Source organism: Gossypium raimondii, chromosome 3 (genome assembly GCF_025698545.1).
Source record: "Gossypium raimondii isolate GPD5lz chromosome 3, ASM2569854v1, whole genome shotgun sequence".
NCBI classification, from domain to species: domain Eukaryota; kingdom Viridiplantae; phylum Streptophyta; class Magnoliopsida; order Malvales; family Malvaceae; genus Gossypium; species Gossypium raimondii.
Genome location: NC_068567.1, coordinates 62,465,513 through 62,481,112, shown reverse-complemented (window position 1 = coordinate 62,481,112; position 15,600 = coordinate 62,465,513). Strand labels below are relative to the sequence as shown.

The window sequence follows — 15,600 nt, the reverse complement described above, 5'->3', positions numbered from 1 at the left end:
TTATACTTTGTTACGTAGTTTTAAGTGTGGTCCACTAGTCCAAAAGCACCCACAAAAGACAGCCCATTTACATTTAAGAACCCATCAATGATTACTAATATAATTCATTTATTTATATTTATAAATGAACGAAGAAGATTTAGTTGTAAATAATTATTGAGTTAGCTTTTTTTTAATTTTAATGAAAAAAGAAGAAGCAATAGACCCTTAAACCAGCCAACTTTATGGAAGTTCCAATATATTACTAAAAATTGAGTTGGTTCCAAAAGTAACTGTGATTAAAAATTAGACAAAGATGTTTATAATTAAAGACATTTCTTTTCTTATATTTTTGGGTTTATGATAGTTATTTAATTGGATTTGGACTGTTATTTTTCTATTCATGGATATATATAGCCTTAGACTTTGACATTGAAATTGACATGCATTACATTATATGCTTAGTCCACATGGGAAAGAAACACTTCTGTTTTGTGTTTCTATAAAATTGTGTTAGTATGCTGGTTTTGATTATTTATGTTTTTTATATATATATTTTTATGTTTATTTTACTGTTTATAATCGGGTTCATGGTTGTCCCTCTCAATAATATTATTTTTAAAGTTTGAACATGAGTTTTCTTATTGGGAGTGTAATGTACCTTATCATTACACTCAACCATTTATTAGTGATTTTATTATTTATGTTTAAGTTTATACCAGTTCCTTCTAGTAATAAATTTTATTTACTTTTAATAAAAATAACTTTAACATAAAAGTTATTATTTTGATCCTCCTCCTCTTTAAAAACTATTTTTTTTGTTGATACATTAAAAAAAAAGGTTATCATCAGCCTCAAATCTTTTATTATGTTCATTTAAAGAGAATATTAGGTGCTTAATAGAATATGAATTTTTATTAAAATAAAACATGTTTATTTTTTGAAAGCTTCGACTTAAAAATTATTATTTAATTCCCTTTCTTTAAGTTCAGTACTTTAAATTTTTTTATTTTACTTTCAACATTTAAATAAATAATTAATTAAATTCTATTTATTTAAATTTAATCAAACCTGAAATTTTAAGAATCAGATTAATATTATATCAATTGAACGAATACTCAATCACTTATTTATATTTTAGTTCAAATCTAACTAAACTTTATTTACCATAATAAAGATAAATTTAAAGATTAAATGTTGTTTGTTAAAAAATACATTAAAACATTGAAATTTGATTCATTTCACATCCATAGTATAAAAAATATTTTACAATTAAATTAATATATGATAAATTTTATGCATCATTGATAAATAATAAGAAAACACATCATTAATATAAAATAATAAATAATAAAATAAATATTTTATTTTTAATTTTTTATTGGATTTAGGGTTTTTGGTGTATTATTTAATTTTCTTTTTAATAATTTACATTCTCTCGGTCTCTCTCATAGCAAGCAAAGTCACCAGAAAAAAAAAACGAAACGAAAAAGAAAAAAGGCCACCGAATTTTCTTCTTCTCCCTCCCTCTCTCTCCCTCACAGTCTCCTTCATAATTAAGAAACCACTGTAGCTGAGCTATTGTAAGAGATACTGAGTGAATCGGTGAGTCAGCCAGTGAGCAAACGAGCGAGCGAGTGAGTGAGTGAGTGAGGGAGGGAGGGAGGGAGGGAAGGAAGGAAGAAAAAAAATGCCACCTACAAACATGAATCCAAACCATAATCAATCCCAAGCCACAGAAACGCGTTCATCCACCGCTAACGGTGACCACCACCACCACCCCAACGGCCACTCCATCACCGCTCAACCACTCCAGCGCGACCATACTTACTACCCTCGTTCTTCCTCTTCCTCCGCCTCGTTTAAAGGCTGTTGTTGTTGCCTTTTCCTCCTTTTTTCCTTCTTAGCACTTCTTGTACTAGCCATCGTCCTCATCATTGTCCTCGCCGTTAAACCCAAAAAACCCCAATTCGATCTCCAACAAGTAGCGGTTCAATACATGGGCATTTCAACATCTACTCCATCTTCTTTCGACGGTACCGCAACCACCGTCGCTACCACCCCAACCACCGCTTCTTTATCTTTAACCATCCGTATGCTTTTCACAGCGGTAAATCCTAACAAAGTGGGGATCAAATACGGCGAATCTAGATTCACCGTTATGTACCGTGGGATCCCTTTGGGTAAAGCTTCGGTTCCTGGGTTTTATCAAGAAGCTCATAGTACTCGTAACGTGGAAGCAACCATCGCCGTTGATCGAGCTAACTTAATGCAAGCTGACGCCGCCGATTTAATCAGAGACGCCTCCATTTATGACCGTGTTCAGCTCCGAGTTCTCGGTGACGTCGGCGCCAAGATCCGTGTATTAGACTTCGATTCTCCTGGCGTCCAGGTCACCTCATTCTCTTCCATTATTATTCTCCTTTGCTTTCAAATTATAAGCTTACGTTATTGATTATGTTAAACCCAGTTTTCTTTTCATACTTAAAAAACCCGCTTTAAAAGGTGGCGCGTAGTCCGTCTGTTGGCCGTAGCTTCCACCATTGCTTTCAAATTATAAGCTTATGTTATTAACCATGTTAAACCCAGTTTTCTTTTCTAAAACCCGCCGTAAAAGGTGGCGCGTAGTCGGTGGCTGCTTTTAGCCACCGCCATCCCCACCACTTACTGTCCCATTCAACTTTTTTTGGGCTTTGTTTGTTTCTTACTAACATGCACCATTCTTTCTTGGATACTTTTGTTTTTGTCCATTTTTTTACTTTTATTTTACCCATCCAATAATAATTCTCTGAATTATCTCCATTGTTTTTTGGGATAAAAAATGTCATTTAGTAGTTTCATTGTCATAGAGGAATGTACTTAGTTTTTGCTGCAATTTTTACAGTAGTATTTGACTATTTGTTGTCTGAACACAGAAAAATAAGGCACACATATTAAAAGAAGATTAAAGCTATGTTTAACTTTTTAATTAACGCTAATAATAATTAGCTTGCTTCCCACGCGCTTTACCCACACACACACACCAATGGCATATGGCTATCGTGCGCCTAGCCTCTCTCTTTTTTTCGTTTTTTTTTCCTCCATGCAATAATACTTTGAAAAATAAACATTACACTACATTATTTTAGGATTTTTTTTGGGTAATTGTAAGAGCATGAATATAAATAAGGTTAAATTATGATGTAGATTTCTTGTAATTTTTATAAATTTGAAATTTAATTTTTATATGTTTAATTTTAAGAATTTAATCATTTTATTTTCAGATTTCAAAATTTAGGTCCGATTGTTAACATAAATTTTTTATTAAATTGGTTGATGTGCTATTTTGAAATAATAAAAATACTCACTTGGTAACATTATAATTAAAAGAATGATATAATGAACCTAAATTTATGAAATAACTTTAACAGTGTTAATAATTGGAATTAAAATTTAAAATTTTTAAAATAACGGACTAAATTCTAAAATTATCAAGAGTATATGAATTTATGATATATTTTAACCTATAAATAAATAAATTGGGTTATAATAGTATGTCAGTTTTATTTATTTATGGGGTAGAAATGAAAAATGTTTTTGTTTTGTTTGTGGTTTTTCTCACCATGTGATTTTTCGTAAATGGTGGGCTATCACTTGGTCCCATTTTACTTCCTATCTCTCTAAAATGTGGGATCCACCTCCCATGAAATTTTCTTCTTCTTGTGTGATCCACAAGGTTTTTAACCTCAACCCTCCTTCAAAATTTACTTGTACTGGAAAATTCCTTTGTCCTATTGTATCTGTGGTGCTTGACATTAAGTTGTATATTCTATACGGGCAATTTTTAGTTTTTGTTTAAAATTATTTCATATGAGAGAAGATTAAGGATTTTCTTCTCCTTCGAAATAAGTGTTTTCTGTCGAAAATTGGCGGGTTTGTTTATAAGTTCAGCATTGTCCTTGGTTGAGAGTTTATCTTCTAACATCGTCGAATGCTCGAATTCTTGAGGACAAAGTGGGAGTCCTTTGTTAGGTGTATAGTCATGAGTGTTGTATATAGTTGAACTTAAACTTGTATCCTATAGCATAGCTATAAAGAGTGAACAAAGTAATACTCTCACCCAAAGGTGTCCTATATGCTATAAGGCATAGGTTTAATAGTTTATCTTACTACACATTCCACGAGATGCTCCCACTTTGTCTTTAGGCATTTAAATTTTCAACTCTAAATGGACGATATTAACAATATTCATATTCAAATACGTGTACCATTTTTTTTTAAAATGTGTCAGTAGATATGGGTAACACAAGTCTCCATTGCCCATGTTTAAGGCTTTAATATTTCTTTTAAGAAAATGGGGTTAAAAGTAAAGTATTATGGAGCTTCTTGTTAACATCTCACACGTCATTTCTTAGTCATGAAGCAGCCTTAACAATGTAATAAAAATAGGTTTAAAACCACATATATATTATAGGGACCCATTTTCATTGACCTTAATCCTCACTTTCATTATCATCATGTGATCTCTCCACATGCTTTGAAAACTTAAAACGATTCCCTTATCAGTGATGTGTAGAAACATGACAATTTTGACATTCAATCATTTACATGATCATATTGTGATTTTTCATTTTGCTTTAATTATTATTGTTCTTTATCTTGGAATTAACAAAGTGGAGGATTGTATTGGGTTTTGGCAGGTATCAGTGGATTGTGCAATAGTGATTAGTCCAAGGAAGCAATCACTTACATACAAGCAATGTGGATTTGAAGGATTGAATGTTTAAAAGGAAAAAAAAAAAAAACTCCTAACTTCTTATAATTCATATCGGTTTTTTTTTTTTAAAAAAAGGTATGTAATTCTCTTTTCATTGTTCAATGTTCTCTATCCACAAATGGATTGAGAAAAGAATTGAAAAAGAAAAAAAAAGGGGGGGGGGGGGGAGGAAGGCTAGAATTCAGGACAACATTGCACGTGGTTTTGAGTATTACAAAGGAAAAAAAAGGTAAAGCTTAGGCAAAGATGATGATGATGAGAAGATTCTAAATGGGAATTTCAATTTTTTGTTGCTACCCTTTAGCCCATCCCCTGTTCCCAACCTAACATTTTGCTGATTTTTGTATTGGTTTCTTCGGTTTGAAGGAAGGGAAAAAAAGGAAGTTCTAATTGCCATTGTAAAGTTGCATGTGCATCTCTGTTCTTAATCTTAAATCCAACTGGCAAGTTTCTTTCTCTCATCCTATTTCTCTTTGTCCAGTGGTGTATATGCCATGCTATTAAATGCTGTCTAATTTTAATTATAATTTTAATCTTAATCTTAATTTTAATTTGTTTCATTTTTTACATTGATATGATTTGATCTTTCTTAAGTTTAAATAACTCCATATTTCTTTTAAAAAAAACCTTCAAACAATACGTAAATTTCATGTTTAATATTGTTTGTTAAATATGATTAAAATTTTCAAATAATAAAAAAATCATGTTATTACTTCAACAATATCATCAATTTAGATCTACTAATAAAATATCAAATCATAAATCATGCCAAATTAAAGAAAAATAAATCCCAAACATAAAGCATAACCAGTAAGTCCACAGAATGAACCTAGTTTCTTATTTCAACTAAGCAAAATCTGTCCTTAAAACATAAATAAATAACAAAATCTCAGCTTAGTATCACTCATTAAGATAATATTAATAAGAAAAATATATTGTTTCATAAAAATTAAATTAGATTTTTGTAGTGCAAAACACGTTTATCGGCTCTTATAATATATATATATATATATATAAATATTTACACATTAAAGAAAAAAAAAAGAAAAAAATTATTACTGACAAAAGTATATTTTAAGCGGGGACTAACCAAACAAGTGGTCAACAAGAGACGGTAGAGGAATCGACGTGACAAATTTTAAGTGGATAATGTTATTAACATTCCTTCCCCTAAGAAACCCATCTATAGCTCTTAGTAAAATAAGATGATTTAGATTGCCAACCAAGCAATGAAAGCAAAGAACCAAAATAAAAGGGTTTCTGATTAGAATTCTAGATGGTGAATAAAGCATGCATAAAAGCTTACCTATTGTGATAGTTGTGTTTAGTCATCATCATATCCTCCTACATCTCCATCTCCATAATCATTGTCTTCCACCGGAGCTTGATCAGCATCTCCGGCCATATTATAGGCTGCTACATTATCATTATCAAGGTCATCCATATCTTCCATCATTTGTGCATCCATGTTAATAACCTTCATCGATTCTAGATATTCATCATTCAAGAATGATGTATAAGGCTTCCCTACCTGCACCAAGGAAATTTCTTAGCAATATATATCTCAATGCATGCATTTCAAACTAGGCATTTGGTTCAAGGTAGAAGAGAGCAATTGATCAGTTCGGTTAAAAAACCGATCAGCTTACACTATGTTTGGGTTGATAATTATAAAGGAAAAGAAAGTAAAGAAAATAAAAGGAAAGGATTATATGTTATTTTGTTTGGATTGTTAAAATTAATACTGTAAAGGAAATTACAATAAATTTAACCATTTTTGTTTGGTTAATCGGTGGAAAGGAAAGAAAATAATTAAATATATTGATTGTTTACAATCATAACCTTTTCTATAATATAATTATGTAAAAAGTAGAGAGGGTAAAATGATATTTTACATATTTAAAATCATAACCTACCATAACTGACTTAATCCAAGAGTTCCAATCCCCCTTCCCCAAAATTTTCATTTCAAAAAAGAAAAAATCGTTTCATATGTAACATTTGGTTAACACGTTATATCCTGTATATAGACAGTACGAATTTTCAAATGATTTAGTAAAAAGAACACCACCTTAAATAAGCATCCTCGCTCCTCAGCACTTTCTACTAGGTTGTTCCAATGCTCGTCCCTCTTCAGCGTTGATGCTGAACCAACCACCTGTAGAAACAGTGAAAAAGGTTATAAAGTATATGATTTAGCGGAACTTTGAATTCGACTAGGCTTAGTATATATCGTAGTACCAGTACAGAAGACTTTGCTCGGGTGATTCCGACATTCATTCGCCGAAAATCAGACACAAAGCCTATGCCTCTATCTTTGCTAGCCCTCACACAAGAAAATATTACAACATCTTTTTCCCGTCCCTGAAAGGGAAAACAGAGAATGTGTTAGTCTTATAGATCTATTATGCATAAAAGTTATTAGATACTATATGCTATTAGATGTATCCTGTCAGATGAAATAGTTCGGGACATGATTGCCATTGATCAAGCTTACTCTTCGGAACTTTCACATTGCTACGTGTCAATTAAATTCATAGGAGTAAAGAAAGATAAAATTAACCAGATATCAAGAATATAGATTTTACAAACTACATACTATATCCATCCGTGTCTACGTAAAATTATCAACAACTCACTTGGCTGCGCCTAAGAAAAAAAAACACATAACTTCATGAAAGCAGGGCACAAGGAGATTACCTGGAAACCGTCAATGGTACCAATATCCACAACCCTTTTGGACTCCACCCCAAAAGTTTCCTGAAATCTCTCTTGTAAAAGCTTGACTTGATGTCTGTAAGGGCTTATAATAGCAAATTGAGAGCTCGACTTAAGCTCTGGGTGCATTGTTATCAATTTATTGTACAAGGCAAGGACAAACTCGATCTCATCAGTATTTACCCAGGACCCACTTCCTGAGGGTTGTGACTCTTTCCCTTCATGTATATCGAAAAAGCAAAATGGTCCGAAGCAGCGGTATTTGTGCCATTCACGAGTAGTTTGATCTTCGACATCTGATCCATCTTCTAATGCCTCATCATAGAACTCCTTTGAAGGAAAGCTTCTTATCTGCTCAACAAATAGATTAGATCCACTCAAAGAACTATCAACCATCGATTATCATGTGGATACTTTAGAGAATATAAAGCTTCAGCATAATTTTTTTTAATTTGGATAAGTGATATCAATGTTCATTTATTATCTTACCTCGGGATGCATTCGATACTGAGTCTTAAGCATCTTTACAGGATAACCGGCCCTCTGAAATCTCTTGAACAAACTCGTGGCATAGCTTCAAATGTAAGATATGTATGAGATAGAAAGATATAGGAATAAAGATAAATAAGGTCACCTTTCGCACATGATTAAGTGTTTTACCCAAATTTCTCAGCAACGGGTGAAATTACAGTAGCGGGTAATTGAACTGGATCACCTATCTAAGGAAAATTACTAAATTAATGAACTGCACTAATAACATTGCCCAAGAAAATACGATAATAGATAATGTAAATATCAAACAGTTGGTACGTGAGCAGTGAAGCTTTTCTAGACATTGTAGAATGAAGATCTTTACAAAAGAATTTCAGAGGCGAGATTCACAAGTTTCAAAGGTCAATTTTCTTTATTCTAGAAAAATCAAATTTGCATAATGAGTGCAAACTAGAAATGTATCTTGCAAGTTGAAAATCAATGTAGAATCTGTCATTCAGAAATAATCCGCTTTTCTCCGTCAATGTTTTCCTATCATGTTCAATTCCTATATGATCATCACAATCACAAAATATTGCCATTATGAAGAACAGGAGAACCTACAGCAGCAGCACCATCTATATTACCGTCAGCAGCAGCACTACTATTTTAATGATTTTAATTCACCATTTCCACTGTAACATCAACTCAACCACCTTACTAATTTCATTGCTTTTTCAATATGGTTATTTATAATGATGATAAATTACAAATTTCAGGTTATAATTACTTAATACCTATGTCCTATAAGGAACTGATAGATGAAGAAAATATTACTAGTATTTGTAGCATCTTTGAGAAATACAGCAATCATTTTCAACGATTTAGAAACAGGAAGGTAGAGACTAGAGAATAAAAAAACCACATGGGAAAAAGCATTGGTATTATACCAGAAATACTTGTTTGCAGCCACTGGACAAAGGAAGAAGAGTGGCAGGTTCCACCTGTACAAGAACATGTAATTAGATAATGATGGCAGCACAAGATGGGGATAAAGGAGGAGAATTGCACCATCTAAATCACTAGCAAATGTATTCCTAGGGACACAATTTGTTAGTTATGAGTACTAGTGACTGCCTAGCAAAAGTTTTTTTGATAAAGGCTCCTCCTATGCCTTTGAAGAACAGATAAACAATGTCCAATGTCTGTGAAAAAATCCTGAGAACTGAAGAACAGATAAACAATGTCCAATGTCCGTGAAAAAATCCTGAGAACTGAAGAACAGTTCCACTCTGTCCAAAATTTGAAAAACTAGCATACAACAGATTAAGGATTAACTGATGCAGCTTATTCAAGATCACACTCACATAAAAACAAACATTCATGATCAAAAAGAATAAAAGTGATTTTAGAGTCTTACAGCTTGGGCAGCTTCATCAATTATAACAACATCGAAACCAGAACTCAGTTTAGAAAGCAATGCTGAACCACTGAAGCTGAGTGTGGAGCAGACCTACCAAGTGTACAAAGAGACAATTAAGTTTTTAACCATATATATTGGACTTAGACATCAGGACAAATCAGATTAACATACAATGACAGCCTCATCTAAAATTGCAGCACGAAGACTGTCTATATCCTTTGCTGTGGAAGATTGTTTCGGCTTATCACCAGCCAACTCCCGCTTTTGATTAACCTGCAAAGGAAATTTCTCTTTCAAGATGCCTTTCAGGAATTCTTCTTCCTCGGCCAACTAATTCATCATGTCAGTTCTGAAAGAATTGATAGTTTTCTATGCTTTGATGATTTTAACAGTGCTTGCCTAATGATTATAAAAGTTCCACTTGAAAGAACTTCAACCTAACACTTATGCACAGTGACCATGCTCGTTACCAGTAATAAATTAAGCTCTGAAGGTTACTAAACACATACAAGGTAATCAATGGAGACTGCCTCAGTATTATGTGGTTTAAGACCAAGGTGAACAATTTTAGGAGTATTCTCATCATAACAATAATAAATGAAGTTCCATAGGTTAAACTGAATACATACAAGGTAATCCAGGGAGACTGCCTCGACAGAATGATGTGGTTTAAGACCAATGCGAACAACTTTAGGAGTATATGCGCGAACATTTTCATCACGAACACCTGTAGAAGATAGAAAAATATAATGTATAACTATATCAAGAATGATAGCCAGATGATAAGCTCATGCACTTGAAAACATTTCAGACAACTTTCAAACCAACAATAATCCCACCCTCCAAAATAATTTACAACATTAAATACCTAGTCAAGCACTTCCAGGATTTTACGATGATATGAATACCTACCTCAAGCAATCTACCTTATTCTAACAGCAAGCCAACTTAACTGGTTTCATTTACTCTTTTCAAATGAATACCTAGCTTCTTTGGTCTATCACCTTTTCATTTTAGTTTTTGAAAAACTGGATACAGAGCAAAAGATTGAATAAATTTGTAATATATATTACATCAAGTTTACTAGAGAGACACAAATCAAGTTAAATGCTGGGTTAAGTTTTTAAAGAACAACAGTGATCAAACTAAATAACCTTCTGGTTTCCATGTTTCAAGAACAACAATATGCTTTAAACTACAATATTTTATGAATCTAGTCTGCAGTAACCATTTCACATAAGCTTGATGATTCAGCTCGGTACAATAGAATAGAAAAAAGGAACCAGTGAAGAATGTTGGAAAATGGTTTTTTAGTACTACCTATATACCTGCTATTTTTCTCTAGAGAAGTACAAGAGAGCGGTAACAATCATACCAGTTTTTAAAAGGCGTAACACAATCTCATCAAGAGCAGAATTTGATGGTGCACATACCAGCACCCTTAGGCGATATTTCCGTCTGGAATTAACAACTTCTGGCTTCTGCAGAGCAATTAAAGTTAGAAGATGATAAATGATCACATTGTCAGAAGCTAACAAACCAATATCAAGACTTCAGCCCACCATCTCGTTTCCAGAGGTAGGAAAGAAACCATCATCACCATCAATAGGCATGATAATATCCCTGGGATTAGCATTCATTAACCATGGAGAAGCTCGTCCCCAATGCTTGTATCTGCATAATGCAGAACCATTAGAGTCTGATAGGTCAGCAGAAAATGGGCATGTCAGACTCGATCATGTAATGCAATTTCAGGCACAAAAGCACTAGCAAGGGTTCTCTTGAAATCCACCACTCTATGTAAAGAAAAATGTAAAACTTAAGTCCGCATATCACCTGACCTATTTATATTGACTTAGAGAGCAGGAAAACTTTTAAAATCATGTCTTTGACAAAAGGATAACTTCTAAAATCTCATTTAACTTAGGAGAAAATATGAGTGAAGCTTTCAGGTGCATGGTCATTTGAAGATCAATCCCCATTTGAGGATAACATAAAATCTTTCTACACAAAACCCAACTGAACATGCATGGAAGATAATAAAATAATTCAAGACATCCATGGTCAACTAAATTAGGAGCAGGCATAGAAAGATGGATTCAGAACATACTTTTCTTCAATGGGTAGTTCTGGTCCAAGATTTAGCTCAAGCAATACACCCCTGTAATAAGAAGATAGGTATGAGCACAAATACGTGCAGTTGTTGGTTTATTCCTAAAAGTGACACATTGCCCTAGATCTAAGAAAATAAAGAAAGCAAAATTTATACTTCGAATGAACTCTTGCTGGAGTTGCATGCAAAATAGCACTTAGAAGTCCAAGGATGGTCTGTGTCTTCCCTGTTCCAGGTGGCCCCTAGAAAAAGGCACATGGTCAGCTAACCAAAATTAAGGCACCTACAACATAACTCAATGTATGTGGCTGTAACAAAGAGTGATAATGCTTTCCAACAAGATATATTATAAGTCCATAACTGAGCCGGAGAAATGGCTTTACAAGTCAACTTCAATCCCCAATTCTAATACAGGATTTTTTGCAGCTCTTGACCTCAAGAAAATGCATGCAATTAAAAATGATTCATTTAAATAATCAAAATACAGTCTTCTGTCTACACCTCCATTCAATGTGCAGCACTTACATTAGAAAGATAATACATTAAAACTTCACCTCCTATTTTCTTTCATCGACTCACCAATTCTGTGCAGGTCTGTAATATGGCATGGACATATCTGTTATTTTCACATCCACTTATTCAATTCAGTGCTTATAAGAATGACCGCATCATTTTGATTTTAAAAAATTGGAATGGTACAGAATAGTGCCAAAAGAGAACGAAAGAGTTCTCCTCCTCCATTTTTTTTGTTCTTTCTTTTGAAAAAATAGCCAACAGACAAAAAGAAGAAACTAAGTGAGATGCTAAACCTGTATCAGGACAAAGGGTTTACGAGACAGACCAGCCTGCAACAGAGAGAATGAAATATCTTTGGTTATGAGAAGAAAAATAATAAGGTAGAACCAAACAAGTAGTTGTTTAAGCTAAAACTGCATGGACTAATCAGAAAAATAAAGGATAGAACTACCATGTAAATACCAAGCATAATAAATTAACCAAAGACTTACATGTATAGCTTCCTGTTGAGATTTGTTAAGATTCTCCATAAAATAATCTTTTAGGGATCCAGAAATTTTCCAGGCTTGGTCTTCAGAACCAGGATCTCTTTCTGCTGCTTTAAGTATTAAATCCTTGAAAGGAAGAGAACCAACTGAACGCAGAGCTATATATTCACGCGATATAGTTGATAAACTACAAACCTGCAGGACAAATGCATTAACCATATCTCTCTGCAGATATAGGATTCACTGGCACCTCCATCTATCAACATGTTGTATTCGATGCATAAAGGAATGTGGGCAGAAGTAAAACTTTAGCATGGTCAAAGCAGGAAAGGCATGGTTATCTTATTACCTTTATACTGAACAATCGTTTGTCCACTGCATTAGCAGTAGAAGTGATAAGGGCTTGCATACGTGCCAGCCTTGCAGAACTCTTTTCAACATCAGGATTTACTTGTGTGAACTCGCCAGCTAAGTACATTCTGAGTCTAAGCTGATTCTTTTGTCTATGTTCCACCAATGCAAATGCATATGTTGTTGGGAGTTTCTTACTACCCTCTTTAAACTGCAAGAGCAAAAGCCTAATCAAGACTCTTAACAATTTCATCTCACTCAACGTTTTTCCCTTATTACAGAAAATAAAAATCCCCTTCAGTCAACAAATAGCTGGAAAAGATCATGAATACCAATGACATGGCTAAGATTACCAACGATATTCTCTACCATTATTAGACCAGATTAGTTGAATTAATATAAGTCAAGAATGCACTTATGAAAACAGATAGAAACTTTATAAGTAAAAAAGGTGCCAATATAAGTATATAGCATAACAACGGAAGCAGATCCTTCTTGATTATTTCTTTTGAAAATTGAATGATTTTGAGAAAAGAAAACGCATGTTTTACTTTTACAAAGAACAATTACTAGCTAATTTGTTCAATTTTATAAAAAATAATCTCAGTTTCCATCAATTGCTTTAGCATTTTAGGAACTTTTTAGTAAGCAAATAGCAAAAACAAGGATCAAATGAAGCATTAATTACGTCCTCTTTTGAAAGCAGCAAAAGGTCATTCTGTGATATCGATTCTTCCTCCTCAGCTTCATAAGTAATCGCAGGTAAGTAAAATCCATCAGCCTCATTGCATTCCATAACCAGCCTTAGCTTCCAATCAGCCACTGCAATGCTTAATAACAAAACATGAGAAAGAAACTAGAAGGATTGTTTATGCAAAATCTTCTCACGAACTAAACAGAGACTTAAAAAACACACTACCTTCCTCCTCATCTTTTCTCTGAACAATCTGAGCTTTGACTTCCTCAAACAAAAGCGGCTCGAAAGTAGCCAAATAATCATCAACGTCTTTGTAGCTATCCTTCACTTCTTTTAAAGCCGACGTCGCCTCATCTTTGTTATTTTTCTGATTCCAATTCCAAAAACAATTCAAAAAACAAAAAACACACACATTGAAATTTTGATGCGGAAAATCAGAGAGAAACGTACTTTAGATAATTTGAGGAGGCGAAAATAGTCCCAGCCAAGAATAATTTTACAAAAACGAACAATGGAAGCTTCTTCTTGAAGCTTATCTTTGTCCACAGCCATGGCTTTTTTCCCCCTCCTCTTCGGTTGTGGAGAGTAGAAAGAGACTGCGAAGGAAATATGTGGGTTTAACAAAGGGAAGGTTTAAGCGACGATCACTGCATTCGGAGCTTTGGAGCTCGGCTCTTGCGCACCAAATTTGGGTTAGGTTTGGGTTACGGTTTTCTGTTTCTTTTGGGTTTTGAGATGATTTGGGTTGGCCGGCTAATGGGCTTTTCAATTTTTAAATAAATCTTGGTGATTTCGATTTATTATTAGGGCTGAACTAACTTTTAGTCTTTGAATTTGTTACTTTTTCAATTTTGTCCTTAAATTTTTTTATCATATTAGTCTCTTAATTTGACAATTTATCTCGTAATGTCTTCAAGTAATAAACATTACATTCAATGCCAAGGTATCAACATTCAATTTAATAATAAATCTATTCATTTACTTTTGTTGATACAAGTAATCAACAGGGAGGAGAAGGTGGTGGAAAGAAGTGTTAATTTACCTGCGACAAATGGAGTGTCGTTGTAAGGAGAAAGGAGGAGGAGAATACTTTAGGATTGCTATGTAAGGTTGCTAGGGAGAAAAGTTGATCATTGGTTCCTCATGTACACTTATATAAGGGGTTACTCATTCGTTCTATAGTATTACATTGTCTATGGTACAGTGCATTATATGGTTAGTGTCATTGCAGGTCAATTGTGGCCATGGAGTATACTGTATGGTCCTATATTGACATTATTGTCCTTAAGGTCATATGAGGTGGTTGTGCCTTGGTGGTTCCAACGAAGAGTGTATAGAGAATCGTCTATAGGTTAACTTAAATAAGATTCACGGAAAGTTGCCTATGGATCGTTCAACGCGAATGATTACTTCCAGACCATTCTTTACGAATGGTCATTCGTGAATTACCTAACAACTTGTCACATGTTGTTCTCTGATAAAAGTATAATACACTTATATTTAATCTTCATATATTTGATTACTAAAAGTTTTTATAATTTTTTTTTAAATTTTCATAAGCATAACATGACACATCAATTTAATAATCCACGTGATGCATCTTGTTTCAATATGTTAGCATTTTTGTTTTTCATGCCATCATATGTTAAATCAACGAGTGAGTTTGATTGATTTAATTTTAATCATTGATGACTCGACTAGAAATAATTTTTTAAATTACTTTTTTTATTTTTTACTAAATATTTTTTTAGATCCTTTTACCTAAATAAATAAAAAAAGATACAGATGTAAAGTGTGCTGGTGAATAAAGGAACCGTGCGTGAGACGACATTGAAGATTGTACACGTAAAGTGCTAAAAGTGAAGAACTAATAAGTCGTAAAGAATGAAGAAAAGATTCATCAATTCTTTTTGACTATTTTGCCATTTGCAACAAACTTGAAATTACATGTTTCTCCTCAATTAATGCATATGTAAAAAAAAACAAATGGGCTAATATACAGAATTGTTACTATACTTTAAATGGAAATTCAATTTTACCATTATACTTCACTTTAATTAATATTTATCATTTAATCTTATTAATTAG

The 15,600-nt window shown here is 33.2% G+C and overlaps 2 protein-coding genes across 3 annotated transcripts; one reads left to right on the top strand and one right to left on the bottom strand.

The window, feature by feature from the left end:
• Positions 1–1,422: 1,422 nt before the first annotated feature.
• On the top strand, positions 1,423–5,196 carry LOC105795462 (uncharacterized). Its single transcript, XM_012625093.2, has 2 exons — positions 1,423–2,371; positions 4,659–5,196. The coding sequence occupies exons 1-2, from the start codon at positions 1,670–1,672 to the stop codon at positions 4,743–4,745; spliced, it is 789 nt and encodes a 262-aa protein (XP_012480547.1). The 5' UTR covers positions 1,423–1,669; the 3' UTR covers positions 4,746–5,196.
• A 574-nt stretch (positions 5,197–5,770) lies between these two features.
• LOC105795457 (probable helicase MAGATAMA 3) lies at positions 5,771–14,165 on the bottom strand. Of its 2 annotated transcripts, XM_052628773.1 has the most exons (21): positions 13,963–14,165; positions 13,735–13,879; positions 13,504–13,637; positions 12,814–13,026; positions 12,468–12,659; positions 12,270–12,305; positions 12,040–12,054; positions 11,617–11,702; positions 11,458–11,508; positions 10,910–11,021; positions 10,723–10,828; positions 9,977–10,074; positions 9,519–9,620; positions 9,345–9,437; positions 8,875–8,928; positions 8,114–8,172; positions 7,943–8,027; positions 7,436–7,804; positions 6,977–7,099; positions 6,807–6,893; positions 5,771–6,266 (listed from the first exon to the last, which is right to left on the bottom strand). In XM_052628773.1, the coding sequence occupies exons 1-21, from the start codon at positions 14,062–14,064 to the stop codon at positions 6,060–6,062; spliced, it is 2,469 nt and encodes an 822-aa protein (XP_052484733.1). In that variant the 5' UTR covers positions 14,065–14,165; the 3' UTR covers positions 5,771–6,059. The 2 variants fall into 2 exon arrangements, with proteins under 2 accessions (XP_052484733.1, XP_012480543.1); XM_012625089.2 differs by lacking the exon at positions 12,040–12,054 and having other exon boundaries at positions 13,963–14,164.
• Between the last annotated feature and the right edge of the window lie 1,435 nt (positions 14,166–15,600).

Bases quoted from the DNA above. Each gene is read 5' to 3' on its own strand.
- LOC105795462 (XM_012625093.2), top strand. From the start codon at position 1,670: ATGCCACCTACAAACATGAATCCAAACCATAATCAATCCCAAGCCACA. The intron at 2,372-4,658 runs GTCACCTCATTC...GGGTTTTGGCAG, and splicing joins TCGATTCTCCTGGCGTCCAG to GTATCAGTGGATTGTGCAAT.
- LOC105795457 (XM_052628773.1), bottom strand. From the start codon at position 14,064: ATGGCTGTGGACAAAGATAAGCTTCAAGAAGAAGCTTCCATTGTTCGT. The intron at 7,805-7,942 runs GTAAGATAATAA...TTTGTTGAGCAG, and splicing joins AGTATCGAATGCATCCCGAG to ATAAGAAGCTTTCCTTCAAA. The intron at 6,267-6,806 runs GTGGTGTTCTTT...TCCTTGGTGCAG, and splicing joins AGCGAGGATGCTTATTTAAG to GTAGGGAAGCCTTATACATC.